Source organism: Myotis myotis, unplaced genomic scaffold (genome assembly GCF_014108235.1).
Source record: "Myotis myotis isolate mMyoMyo1 unplaced genomic scaffold, mMyoMyo1.p scaffold_m19_p_13, whole genome shotgun sequence".
Taxonomy (NCBI): Eukaryota; Metazoa; Chordata; class Mammalia; order Chiroptera; family Vespertilionidae; genus Myotis; species Myotis myotis.
Window position 1 is genome coordinate 58,336,010 of NW_023416317.1, and position 14,327 is coordinate 58,350,336.

The 14,327-nt window shown below is 50.5% G+C and overlaps 1 protein-coding gene across 2 annotated transcripts in view; it reads left to right on the forward strand.

Annotated features, from left to right (window-relative positions):
• CCDC12 (coiled-coil domain containing 12) overlaps positions 1-14,327 on the forward strand; it is a 39,089-nt gene that overhangs the window by 350 nt on the left and 24,412 nt on the right. For both annotated transcript variants that reach the window (XM_036333771.1, XM_036333770.1), the window contains exons 2-3: positions 1,135-1,262; positions 2,106-2,306. In XM_036333771.1, coding sequence (XP_036189664.1) covers positions 1,135-1,262; positions 2,106-2,306 — 329 coding nt within the window. The remainder of the gene's footprint in view (positions 1-1,134; positions 1,263-2,105; positions 2,307-14,327) is intronic.

The following is a 14,327-nucleotide window of genomic DNA, read 5'->3' on the forward strand; positions in this document are numbered from 1 at the left end:
GGGGTGGTGGTGGTGGGGCGCCCCACAGCCCCGCCCCCGCAGCCCGCGCTCCCCCAGAGCCCCGTGACTGTCGGGTCCGGGGTTCCCGAGTTGTCCCGGGATGCAGCCCGCCCGGCCGGGCTTGCCACCCTGTGTGCAAAGGAAAGGCTTGCGGGGTGCGGGGAAGGAGCTGCGGGCCGCGCGCAGCGCCCAGTGTCCTTCAACAAGTAATTGTAACAATAACCATGGCGACCACTTGTAGAGCTGACCACGTGCAGGAGCTGCTTTAAGCGTTTTATAGGAAGACCTAGTACTACTTAAAACAAACAAACAAACAAGCACACACCATTTTTAAAAATTGATTTCAGAGAGGAAGGGAGAGAAACATCAATAATGAGAATCATTGACTGGCTGCCTCCTGCACGCCCGCTACTGGAGGTCAAGCCCACAACCTGGGCCTGTGCCCTGATGGGGAGTTGAACCCAGGACCCTTCAGTCCGCAGACTGAGCCAAGCCGGCTCGGGCCTGAGTGCCACTTTTTTGCATGGACTGTTGGTGGAGCAGAATGGGGGTCAGAGAGCAGGAGAACACGCCGGAAATGACCTGGAAGAGCAGTTCCCTCATCAGTGGGGCACATTCCTGGGAGATTTAGCCAATTCCGCGGGGCCTCTCCTCCAGGAAGCCCTCCTAGATGTGCTGGTGGAAGCACAGGCCACTCCAGGTTCAGTGCTTGCTTCACATACTTCGAATTCTTTCACCTTAAGAGGTTAGAGGCAAGGAGGAGAAACTGAAGCCTAGAGGGGGCCAAGTTAGGACTACCTGGGCAGCCAGGGGCAGCATGGACAGGAACAAGAGGCCTGACTCACTCCTTGCTGGGCCCTGCCACCTTCACCCCTAGACTTCTTTCCATCAACCTTTCCAGCTGGCTTGGGAGTTGAGGGGGCCCTCTGGTGTTGAGGAGGGGCCAGGCCCTTTGTTGGGGCTGGAGGGAAGTTTGTGGGGCCCAGAGAGGGTGTAGGACTTGACCAGTTGAGGACTTGACCAGTCTGGAGCCCCTGGACCTTGGGAAGACAGACTCTGTCCCCATCCCCATCCCCATCCCCATCCCCATTCCAATTTCCATCCTCATCCTGCTCTGTCCTCTTGGCTTCTTAGGCAGCCCCTCTACACTGGCCTTTTCTCCTGCCCCGTCCATCCTGCCACTGAGTGGACATTTCCTGTATCTGCTACCTGCATACCAGGCACCCCACCTGATGCAGGAGATAGGGAGCCAAAAGACCCAGGTTCGTGAGGTCCAGAAGGTCATGTGGGGGAACAAGGCGGGGGTCTGTGGCAAAGGGGCATTTGTCTTCTCAGGTGGGAGGAGATGGAGTTCTGAGGACCCCAACATGTTGTCAGATCTTCGCTTCAGCCAAAGGGGTCTCGGTGGTCAGGGCATACTGACCAATGCAGGGAAGAGCCTGCTAGGGAGCAGTGCCCTGGTGGCCACCTAGTGCAGTCGAGGCCAAACCAACTCTCCCCTTAGTTCCGGGGAACTAAGCTCTAGGGGTTCCTTGGGGCCCACTGGGCCCAGGCTGGGGATTGCTCTTCTCCAGGGTAGGTAGTCTGACCCCGGGTACTTTTACTCCAGGGGTGTTGGAGAGATGGGAGAGGACCATCCATGAGCCCGAAGGGAAATTGCCATCCAGGCAAGCCCTGCATTGCGCAGGCTTTGTCTGAGCTGAGAGTGGACACAGAAGGGTCTAGGGGCCCATGGACATCCCAAGAGCCACTGCTAGTGGACACAAAGGGAGAGGTAGACCTCTTATTAGGCTGGGGTCGGAGTGGCGAGTCAGACGAGGCTTCTTGAAGGCTTTGGAGCCTTGAAGAATCAGAACAAGTGCGCAAAGGTTGGGTCAGCGCATTCCAAGGGGCCGGCGTGGAGTGAGCTGTGGTTAGCGCTTAGGCAAAACCTGAGCGATCGACGCGCTCTATTCTCCTTCGCTCAGGTCTGATGCCACTTGCTGCTTTCTCACTGATTGACGTTGAACGCCTCAAGCTTTGCCCGCCCCCTACCGACGGGGCGAGTAGTAGGGGAGAGAGGGGGCGGGCCCCCCTAGAGCAACTTAGCATTGATTGGCTTTCAGGACTTCCGGCTCTCTCATTTTCGTCCTCGGATTGGCTGTGAGAGTCATCTACTCATTGGGCCTGCGCAGTGTAAAACTGACGGAGAGGAGGGATTGGCGGGCAAGATGGCTGCTGCTGCGGCCGGTGTGGGCCGGCTAGAGGAAGAAGCGTTGCGGCGAAAGGAACGGCTGAAGGCCCTGCGGGAGAAAACCGGGCGCAAGGTGAGGAGTGGGGGGTGAGGGCCGTGGCTGTGGCAGCCAGCGTTCGGAACCGGGGCGAGAGGGCTGGGAACTAGGAAAAGGCCGCCGCCGGGGACGCGCATGCGCGCGCGGCTGGAGCATGCGCGGGGCGTCGGCGTCCGCCCCCTCCAGGCTGGTGCTCGCGGGTGGGCGGCGGGGCAGTGGTCGGGGCGCAGTGGACCCCGTTTCGGTTTTTTGTTTTTTTTTAAAGACTCTCCTAGAGTACATGCCCTTGACCAGAATCGAACCTGGGACCCTCCAGTCCGCAGGCCGACGCTCTATCCACCGAGCCAAACCAGCCAGGGCTGGACCCCGTTTTGCCTGCTGGATGTTGCCCTCCTGGGTCTCCGGAGCCTGCGACCGTTTCCGAGGCGGGCTGGTTTAGGCGTGGCTGGTTCGCGTCTGCAGGCGCAGAAACTCCCGTTTCCCCACGACCCCGCCGGCCTTCCCCTTGGAGCCCGGGTGCCGTCCCAGGTGCAGCCCCAGGAGTCGCAGACCCGCCCCGAGGCGCCCAGCTGGACCCGTTGAGTACGAGCCTCCAAAGGGAAAGACCCGCTGCTGGGTCAGGGTGGCCCCGAGGGCGAGAGCACGGCGCTCGGTTCTTCGGTTCTTCCGCGGCCTGCTTCTCGGGGCGGACTTGTAAGCCGACGGGCCGCCACACTTGCCAGCTTCCCCCTCCTCTTGCTGGACGCCAGGACGGGCTGCTTCCCTTCCTCCTTATCTTCCCGGAGTCATCGAAGAAGCAGAGCCTGAAGCTCACGAGCGCCGTGCAAACCCCGGCCCTTGCTCTTGGGGCCGTGGGCCTGGGGGCACATTGCTGCATCGCTGTGAGCCCCCGTCTTCTTCATAACCCCCACACATCCATCCCCACCGGAGTGTTTTGAGATTTCACAGGATAATCTGTGTGAAAAGGCCTAAAGACAGCGGAGGGGTGGAGGTGGTTGGTTCTGCTCTTGGATGGATGGAAACTGTCCTAACTCAACAAAATGCATGAACTGTCTAGATGGGTGAAGCGGGGAGTGGCGGGGGACAGGGACTCCGCTTTCCAGCTTAAAAACCACCAGGCTGGTCAGCCCGGCCCCTGGCTACTTTCCGCGTGGCGGGCTGCGGTTCTGTGGGAAAGCCGAAGGGGGACCCCGTAGCAGTGAAGCTTGCCCGATCGGCATCTGCTTTTGTTGGCAACTTGTCAGCACGTCCCACAGTTGCCCCCACAAACCACCTGGCCTGGGGGCTCTCGGGCTTCATTCGGCGCTTTGACAGCAGCTAGTCAACCTGTGTTGTTGGCTTGGGTTTGAGGTCAACACAAAGGACAAGATGGCATCCACATCTTTAGGGCCCAAGGCCATCAGGAGAACTGGCCTTGAAGAGGAATTCTCTCAATGGGCTGAAATATGGCCTGGTGGTGGTTGTTTTTTATCGTAAGAATATACATAACAAAATTTACCATGTAAAATGTACAATTCGGTGGCATTAAGTACATTTACAGTGGTAGGTAACTATACCACTGTTTTCAGGATAGTCTTATCATTCCAAATGGAAACTACCTTTTAAATATCAGAATCAAACCCCATCCCCCTCTTATCCCAGCCCCTGGCAACCACCATTCTACTTTCTGTGTATGAATTGGGCTACTTTAGATCTCTTATATAAGTAGAATTCTATAGCATTTGTCCTTCTCTAACCGACTTATTTCACTCAGCTTAACGTCTTCACGGCTCTTCCATGTTGTGCCATGTGCCAGAATTTCATTCCTTTTTAAGGCTGAACAATATTCCATCGTATGTACAGTTGACCCTTGAACAATGATTAGGGGTGCCTGACCCCCCCCCCCCCAATCAAAAATCTGTGTAGATCTTAAGCCAGCCCTCTGCATACATGGCTTCTCAACTTTGGGTCAAAATACTGTTTTCAATCCAAGGTTTGACTCAAGGGTGGGAAACCTGGGATGCCCAGAGCCGACTATATTTATTGAAAAGAAGTCCGCTTATAAGGGGACCCATGTGGTTCGAGCCTGTGTTCTCCAAGGGCCAACTGTGTGCACCACATTTGTTTGTTAATTTGGGTTGTCCTAGCTTTTGACTGTTGGAATGAATGAGTCTCTAGTTTTAATTCCTTTGAGTATATACACAGAAGTGGAATTTGGGGATCACATAGCAATTCTATGTTTAACTTTTTAAGAAACCGCCAGACTGATTTCCATAGCAACCTCCTCATTTTACATTCCCAGCAGCAGTGCACAAGAATTGCAGTTGTTGGTTATAGCCACCCTAATGGGTATGAAATGGTATCACATTGTGACTTTGACTCATGCTTCCCTAATGATGTTGAGCGTCTTCTCGTGCAATGGTGGCCATTTGTGTATCTTTTGAGAAATGTTTATGTGGCTCTTGCCAATTTTTAAGTTGGGTTTGTGTTGTTGAGTTATAGTACGTAATATATTCTGTCTATTAACCCCTTACCAGACAGGTGATTTGAAACTTTTCTCCCATTCCCAAGGTTGTCTTTTCACTTTCCTGATAATGTGCTTTGATGGACAAAGTTTAATTTTCATCAAGTCTAATTTATCTATTTTTTTCTTTTGTTGATTCTGCTTTTGGTGTCAAGCCTAATAAACCATTGTCAAATCCAAGGTTATCAAGCTTTTCGCCTATGTTTTTTTCTAAGAGTTTTATAGTTTTAGCTTTTGTGTTTAGTACTTTGATCCATTCTCAGTTAATTTTTGACAGCACTCCCACCAACTGAGCCACACTGGCCAGGGCTCCTTGGTTAAATTTATTCCTGAGTATTTTATCCTTTTTTTGTGCATTTGTAAATGAGATTGTTTTCTTAAATTTCTTTTCAGATTTTTCATTGTTAGTCTGTAGAATGCAATTGATATTTTTTCTGTTGATTTTGCATCTTGGAACTTTGCTGAATTCATTTATTAGTTCTAACAGCTTCTGTAGCCTCTTTTAGGTTTTCTGGATATCTTAACCATATACAGACAGTCCTCGGGTTACGTCGGACTCAGTGTTCGTCGTTTCGTGTTACGTCGCCATCTCATTTATTTATAAAAAAAAAATAGTTCCGTCATTTCGATGTATGTACATATGTGCTTTATGTTTTTTATTATTTATTTACCACAAGTAAAGGTCAGGAATTGTTATCTTTCTTTTAAATTTTTTTTACTGTTTCACTTCATTACTGCTGTGTGTGTGCTCCATGTCAGTGATGTAGGTGCTTATGTAGGTGGGTTCCGACTTATGGTGAAAATCACATTACGTCACGCTGTGGGAACGGATCTCTGACGTCACCTGAGGACCTTCTGTATATAAAAGCCTAAGTGACTGTTAAAACGGATGCGTACTGATCACCAGGGAGCAGATGCTCAACACAGGAGCTGCCCCAGCCCGCAGGCCCCGATCACTGATGGGGCCTGCCAGCCAACTTCCCGGTACCTCCTCCAGCTGGCAGGCCCCCCGGCTGGGACAGGGAACCGGAGGTGGGTGGCGGCAGACGTGGCCCCTTTTCCAGGGGGGCTGAGGCCGGCTCCCTCCTTGGGGTCGGTGGCCAACCTCCTGGGTCCTTCTCCCCGGCTGGCAGGCCCCAATCGCCTGATCAGGGCCTGCTGGGCAACCTCCCAGTACCTCCCTCTGGCCAGCAGGTCCCGATAGCCCAATCGGGGCCAGGCCCCGAGCTGGGATGGGGAACTGGGGGTGGGTGGTGGCAGATGCAGGCGGCGAGGGAAGGAGGAGGCAGGGTGGTGGGGAACCTGATCAGCCCTGATCCCCGGCCAGGCTTAGGGACCCCACTCGTGCACAAATTTCGTGCACCCGGCCTCTAGTAAAACCATATCTGTGAACAGAGATAATTATACTTCTGTTCTGATGCCTTTTATTTCTTTTTCTTGCCTAATTGCTCTGGCTAGAACTTTCAGTAACATGTTGAGTAGAAGTGGTGAAAGTAGGCATCCTTTTGTTTTGATTCTGATTTTAGAAAAATGCTTTCAGTCTTTCCCAATTGAGTGTGATGTTCAGATATGGGTTTTTCAAATATGGCTTTATGTTGAGGAAGTTTCCTTCTATTTCTAGATTGTTAAATGTTTTTATTATGAAAGGAAGTTGAATTTTGTCAAAAGCTTTTTTTCATCAATTGAGTGAACATGTGTGTGTTCCTTTTCCTTTCTATTGTATTACATGAATGAATTATTGTATGTTGAGCCATCCTTGCATTTAAGGAATAAATTCTTCTTGGTCATGGTGTATAAACCTTTTAATCTGCTGAATTCAGTTTGCTAGTATTTTTTATATTTATTGATTTCAGAAAGGAAGGGAGAGGGAGAGAGATAGAAACATCGGTGAGAGAGAATCATTGATTGGCTGCCTCCTGCACACCCCCCACTGGGGATTGAGTCCAAAACCTAGGCATGTGCCCTTGACTGGAGTTGAACCCAGGACCCTTCAGTCCGCAGGCCTACGCTCAATCCACTTAGCCAAACTGGCCAGGGCAATTTGCTAGTATTTTATTGAGGATTTTGCATCAGTGTTCATGAGGGATACAGGTCTGTAGTTTTCTTGTAGTGTTTTGGCTTTGGAATCAGGGTAATGCTGACCTCTTAAAATGAGTTAAGAAGTGTTCCCTCTTCACTATTTTTGAAGAGTTTGAGAAGGATTGGTGTTAATTCTTCTTTAAGTGTTTGGCAGAATTTACCAGCAAAGCCATTTAGCCCCAGGTTTTTCTTTGTTGGGAAATTTTTGATAACTTACTCAGTTTCCTTATTAATTACTAGAGGCCCAGTGCACGAAATCTGTGCACAGGCAGGGTCCTTAGGCCTGGCCGGCGATCAGGGCCGGTCGGGGCCTTCTGGGTGCCGGCCGGGGCCTCCCTTCCCCAGCTGCTGGCTGGGGTCTTCCTTTGTTCCATGCTGCGCCTGGTGGTCAGTGCATGTTATAGTGAGCGATTGAATTCCCGGGGGCACAATTTGCATATTAGGCTTCTATATATAACATTTTTTATTTCTTTATGAGTCGGTTTCAGTACATTGTGTATTTCTAGGAATTTTTTTCCATTTCTTCTGTGTTATCATGGTTGACATACTAATGGCTACTTTAATTGGGTTTACTCTTAACAGTTCTGGCTTCAGAAAGCTGTTGGCTGCAAGCTCATTTCTGAAAAAGCTGCATTGGGAAATCACATGGCTTTCTCTTGGAATTGAGAGGTCACTGCCTTTGTCGTTTCCTTGCATTCTTTTTAAGCCACAAGAGTTACTGTGCAATGGACACAGACCCTGGGGCGGTGGGGGCTTTCCCTCGTGGGTGGGAGTGGGGGGGGGGGTCCTGGGGAAAAAGGAGACAAGTAATACTTTAAACAATAAAAAGAAGTTATTGTGAAGCCACATTCTTGACTCCACTGGAAGCTTTTTCCTTTCCTGGTGTGTCTTTTCTCTCCAGGAGCCCTTAATCCCCTCCCCCCATATAGTCCTTTTCCTGCATGGAAGGGGAAATTGGAACATATTGTTGGCTTTCAGTCACCAGGCTGTGGTAGCAGTGGAGATCAGTAGCAGGTGATAAAGTGTTTGGTTTGGTTCAAAATGGGTTATTGGAGCTGGTAATTCATTTCTTCCACAGGTGGATACCGAACACCTGCTGTGCACCAGCCATTCAGGCACTGGGGGTCTAGCAGTGAGTGAACAAAGCTGCCCCAGCAAGCCCCCTTGCAGCTGGAGAGAAGGCGGTCAAGCAGACATGTGTAGTGGTAGATGGAGGTGGTGCTGTGGAGAAAAGGAAAGAGATGGGGAGTGCATAGTGCACCTGTTCCCTCTGCAGCTCTAACTGCTTCAGTGTTTTCAGATTTAACATGGTTGGTGATACCAGCTGCCTGGCTTATCTTATCTGGTCTTGATGACAACCCTGAGAAGAAGGAAGAAGGGTTAGTTTATAATGGAAAACACTGAGACCGATAAAAGGGGAAGTGTTTTGTCCAAGGTCACATAACCAAGAGGTGTCCCAGGTGAGTGCTAGAGTTAGAAGGGACCATGAGGACAGGTGGTGACCCTCTTTTTTTTATTTTCTTGATTTTAGAGAGAGAGAGAGGCATCGATTTGCTGTTCCACTTATTTATGCATCCATTGGTTAATTCTTGTCTGTACCCTGACTGAGGATCAAACCTGCAACCTTGGCATATCAGGACGGCGCTCTAACCAACTGAGCTACCTGGCCAAGCCTCACTTTATACTTTCTGATACCCTTTATGTTTTGTCAATTACCTGCTCAAAAACAATAGCAGTAAAAGAGTATAGGCCCAAGTCCAAGCTGCCTCTACGTACATGCCTTAATCCCTCTGGATTCAGCTTCTGTCCCTCTCCCTGCTGGCGAGGACAGGTGGAGCCTACGTGCCTCAGTTCCTTTTTTTGTCTCTGTCCCTATTGTGGCAAAATAGATGTGACATAAAAATTGCCATTTAGCCATTTCGCAGGGGCATTAAGTATATTCACAATGTTGCACAATCATCACCACTATTTCTAAACTTTTTCATCATCTCAAACAGAAACTCTGCACCCCTTAAGCAATAACTCCCCGTTCTTCTCTTACCCCAGCCTCTTGAAACCTCTAATCTACTTTCTGTCTCTGACTTAGCTATTCTATACCTCATGTAGGTAGAATCGTACAATATTTGTCCTTTTGTGACTGGCTTATTTCACTTACCATGAGTTTTCAAGGTTCATCCATATCCTAGCATGTTACAGAATTTCAGTCGTTTTTAAGGCTGAATAATACTCCATTATATGCATACTAGAGGCTCATTGCACAAAATTCGTGCACGGGTAGGGTCCCTAGGCCTGGCCAGCTATCAGGGCCAATCTGCAGGGCAACTAGAGGGGCGATAGGGGCCCCGCTTGCACCCACCTTGGCCTGGCACCGCCCGCTCACCTGCCTCACCATCCCGCCGCAGTCCTGCTTTTGTTGGGGCCCATTGGGGCCGGCAGTGCCTCCACTGCCGCCCGCTGCCAGCACCGCGCTGCTGATGCCCGCCATGTTCCGCTCCACCCCCGGTAACTCCCGGTCGGTCAAACTCCCGCCCGTGGGGACAGTTTACATGTGAGCCTTTTATTATATAGGATACCACATTTTGTTTATCCGTTCATCTGCTGATGATATCTTCGTTGTGACCTGTGCTGCCATTGGTGTGGTGGTGATTTTGCTGTTGTATGAATATCTGTTTGAGCCCCCGTTTTCAATTCTTTGGGGTATATACCTAAGGGACGGCATATCTGGGTCATATCCTATGTTTAACTTTTAAAATATATTTTTATTGATTTCAGAGAAGAAGGGAGAGGGAGAGAGAGATAGAAACATCAATGATGAGAATTGGCTGCCTCCTGCACACCTCACACTGGGGATCTAGCCTGCAACCCTGGCATGTGCCCTGAATGGGAATCGCACCAGTGACCTCTTAGTGCATGTGTCGACGCTCAACCCACCAGCGAACTACACCGCCGGGCATCTGTGTTTAACTTTTTGAGGAACCACCAAACTGTTTGCCACAGTAATTGTACCATTTCCCATTACCACCAGCAATGCAAGATGGTTCTAATTTCTCTACATTTTTGCCTTAAAAAAAAATTATGGCCATCCTACTGGGTGTGAGGTTTTGATTAGTATTTTCCTAATGATTAGTGCTGTTGAGCATCTTTTCATGTGCTTATTTGCTGTTTGTACAATCATTGGAGAATCTATTCATGTCCTTTGCCCATTTTTTAAAATTGGATTGTTTGAGTTGTTGTTGAGTTCTTTATATATTCTGGATATTATACTGTTATCAGTTATGGAATTTCCAAATGTTTTCTTTCATTCTGCGAGTTGTTTTTTCACTCTTGGTAGTGTCCTTTGATGCACAAAAGTTTTTAAATTTTGATGAAATCCAAATTATTTTTTCTTTTCTACATGTGCTTTTAATGTCATTTAGTCTCCACAGCTCTTGAGTGACATTCCTATTAGGGAAGAAAGACAGTCAAGGGTCTAAATTTTGAGTTAATTTTCTAGCTCGTAGTCATTTCTTGTGGGACCTGTGAATGGTGAGTCTGGGGACAAAGGATGGCCTGCCTGCGGCCAGCAGATTGGCAGCTAGGAGTCCTCCCTCAGGAAGGAAGTGGCTCCCCGTTTTTGGTTCAGTCTTCTGATGTGTGGACAAGGCCCCTGTTGGGCAGACTCCAGCGCCGAGCTCACTCAGCTTGCTCTGCGGATGGAGAGTGCCCGCTGGCCCCGCAGGTGGCTCCTGGCTAGTCCGCTGCCACTCAGTGGCAGGCCATGCCCGAGACCTGCTGTGCACGTGGCTGTGCTCAGGGTGGAGTTCAGCCATGGGGTTGATTTCCCTTGTGGTCTCTTCCTCCTCCTACCTCCAGAATAGAAACTCATGATGTCATCGTGATATTATGGAGGGGTCAGTCCCAAGACTGTGACAGGTGGAGGTTAGCTTAGGGTCATGAACTTCCCATATATTCAGTAAAGAAAAGGGGTGTAGCCATGCAGTTCAGCAGCAGTTTTACAGAGCGCTCCCTTTTAGCCCACCTGATGGGATGGATTTATGAGGTTGGAAGAGGGTCAGAGTCATGGAGCATAAGTGACTCTCCTGGCTTCTAGCCCATGCAAGACTCCCTGAGGGCAGGGACTCTGGAGCTGAGGCACTGCCTAAAGCGGGTCCTGCAGGCCCGCCAGCAAGGTTGATGGGTGAGAGGATGACATACAGTCTAGTGCTGCTGGGGTTCATTTCCTGGGGATGCTTCATAAGAAGACTCCGTGGAACTTGAGCTGGGCCATGGAGGGGGGCTGGGAAGCGAGTATTGAGGTAGCTGAAAGGAGTGTTCCAGGGGAGCAGGTCAGAGGTGGGAGCATCCATGGGTACACAGGGGGGCAGTGGGGGATGCTCCAGAGGGTTTGACAGCAAGCAGTTGGCAGTGATGGGGGCGGGTGAGGTCTGAAAGGGCTCCGGGTGCATTGGGGCTTCCGGCTGGGAGGGCGGCCAGCCCAGGCACACTTTTCTGTATTGTATTTGAACCTCATGTTTTGGAACTCATCCAGAAGGTCCCGGCTGTGCCGATGAAGCTCTGGGGCATCTCTGTGGTGCTGACCACTGGGCAGTGTGAGGCCACACCGTCCTCCTCCCTCCCTCTTCCTCAGCAGCTAAGTGGAGACTCCAAAAGGTAATGAACTTGGCACAAACACTTGCCCTTGGCTGTTGGATTTCCTGAGCATTTGGCCTGGATTGTGCTGTCTCTGCCCTAAGACAGGCGGACTGGTTGGGCAGCAGGCCAGCCCCTCAGGGGTTGGACGTGACCTCAGGGCCAAGGTCTGGCAGTCAACTTGCAGGTTCAGCAGCAGTTCCTGTTTTTCACGGGTTCTGGAGACCAGCCCTGGAGAGTAGCTCTGTTCATTGGAACCGGATGCGATGCTGGTGGTATTCTGTGTGTAAACCACGCTGCCCAGCACCATAGCTGCAGGCCACATAGATCTTCTGCCTTAAGATCTGGCTAATGTGCCCTGGCTGGTTTGGTTCAGTGGATAGAGCGTCAGCCTGCAGACTGAAGGGTCCCAGGTTCAATTCCAGTCAAGGGCACATGCCCAGGTTGTGGGCTTGATCCCCAGTAGGGGGCGTGCAAGAGGCAGCTGATCAATGATTCTCATTATTGAGGTTTCTATCTCTCTCTCCCTCTCCCTTCCTCTGAAATCAATAAAAATATTTTTTAAATGTGGCTAATGTGACATTTTATTGATTTTAGGTTTATTCCGTTTTAATTACTGTACATTTAAACAGCCACCCTTGACTTATGGCTGTCTTATTGGACAGCATCTCTGAGGACTTGCTCCATCTAGCCTCACTTATGAGGACCATGTCTCTACCTAAACTCCCGCTTATTGAAAGCTAAGAGGTTAGGTGGAGACGCTGACCATCAGATCAGCCTTGGAGCCTAGAATTGGAACAGAGGGTTTGAAGTGGTCAGTCTTTTTTTTTTTTTTTTTTTTTTTAAATATATTTTATTGATCTTTTACAGAGAGGAAGGGAGAGAGATAGAGAGTCAGAAACATCGATGAGAGAGAAACATCGACCAGCCGCCTCCTGCACATCCCCCACCGGGGATGTGCCCGCAACCCAGGTACATGCCCTTGACCGGAATCGAACCTGGGACCCTTCAGTCCGCAGGCCGACGCTCTATCCACTGAGCCAAACCGGTTTCGGCTGAAGTGGTCAGTCTTAACGGCCAGTGTCTCCAGCAGATGCTCCCTCCTGGCTACAGTTCAGAGCAGTGTAGTTGTGAACTGCACACTCCAGCATCCAGGCACGGGGCAGTGTGGGAGGGAGCAGTGCCAAGGTAGGAGAGGGGAACACGCTGATACTTGCTGATGTGGGTGCATGGGCAGGGGTCCTGACCAGTGTGGGATGAGGGCAGAAGAGGAGCTGGAGGGGGGGCTAGCAAGTGTTGGGGGACGTGGGGGGTGGGTAGGGAAGAGCCCGGTGTGCTGGGTGAGGAGTCTGACTTGTCTGTATCCTGCTCACCCCTCAGGAATTGCCTTTGTCTCCAACCCCATGTGGCACTCCCCATGCCCACAGCCTGGCTGCAAAGTCAGCTGAGGAGGTCGTGTGTGGGGCCTTTTGCAGGCTGGCTGTCACAGCATTTACCTGGCAGTGTGTGACGGGATCTCAGTTAGCCCTTTGAGGCAGCTCTTGGTTTATCCCTGTTTAATCGACCAGGAAACCTGGGGCTGAAGGGATCTCATGGCGATGCAGAGCTCTGTCCCCGCGTCCCTCTCTAGCCCTCACTCCAGGTGCTTGTGAACAAGCAGGTCTCCATCACAGACAGAAATTGCCATCAGGCTACCTGGTGTGCCGGGAGCCGGTCCATCCTTGCTGTTTCAAAGGACCTGGCATATATGGCATACTGTTCTTAATATGTTTGCTCACCTTCTTGGCACTATGTGTTTTAACCAAGGTCTCCTCTCTGAGAAAGGTTGTTTCCCCAGGTAGGGATTTTCCCCTGAAGTTAGGGAGGGAATAAAACCTCTTAACTAAGTGCCAGGTGGGTAATTAATCACTTTAACTACGAACAATCGTGCTTAAGCTACATAATCTTTACTCCCTGGAATGAAGATAAGAAACGCCCTAACCTTTGTAATAGAGATTGATAGGATTGAATCAACTGGTATAAATACAGATGCAACAAGACAGCAAGACATAGAACTTGGAACTCAGAACTTAGAATACAGAGCTTAGAACACAGAACTAAGAAGACAGAACCTACAGACAGAAGAACTTTGCTGGAGAGAACATGGCAAAAGATCCTGGACTGAACCTGACTACAGAAATTGGCAAGAGAACCTGACTAGAACCTGGTGACTGAACCTGGCTGGAGAACCTGGACAGAACCTGGCTGGAGAACCTAGCGAGGGAACATGGCTACAGAACCTGGCTGGAGAACCTGGAGAACCTAGCAAGAGAACATGGACACAGAACCTGGCTATGATGATCAACTGAACGCTGCCTCCATGTCATTCCTTCTTCGCCGACTCCGTCCACACCTTTGGGGACCCCTGGACCCGCTGGGGCTCGACCCCAGCACTGGTGGGAGCCGCGTGGCGAGTGGAGCGAGTGGGCTTTGGAGCCAGGCAGATGTGGTTTAAATCTCAGCTCTCTTCATCACATCTGTGGGACTCGGAACAGAGCTTTAAACTTGGAGCCTTCCTCTCCTTGTCTGAAAAATGGAGACAGCTCCTGACCCCCTCAGTAGCCGGGAGTGCGGGGAGGGTGGCTGTGAAGTGTCTAGCTCGGGGCCTTGCACGCTGGCCCTTTCTAAGGGGGAAGGGTGGGTGGTCCTCCAGTCCTCTTTGCTGAGTGACCGTGGGTGCCACTGGCCCTGTTTCCATTGGAAGCAAAGAGGACGCCCTCCTGTCCCCTGGCTTTTTCAGCAGAGCCCTGACCTCTTTGAAGGTGAAATTCCCTTTTCGTGTGAAGGATTACATTAGCGAGAAAGCG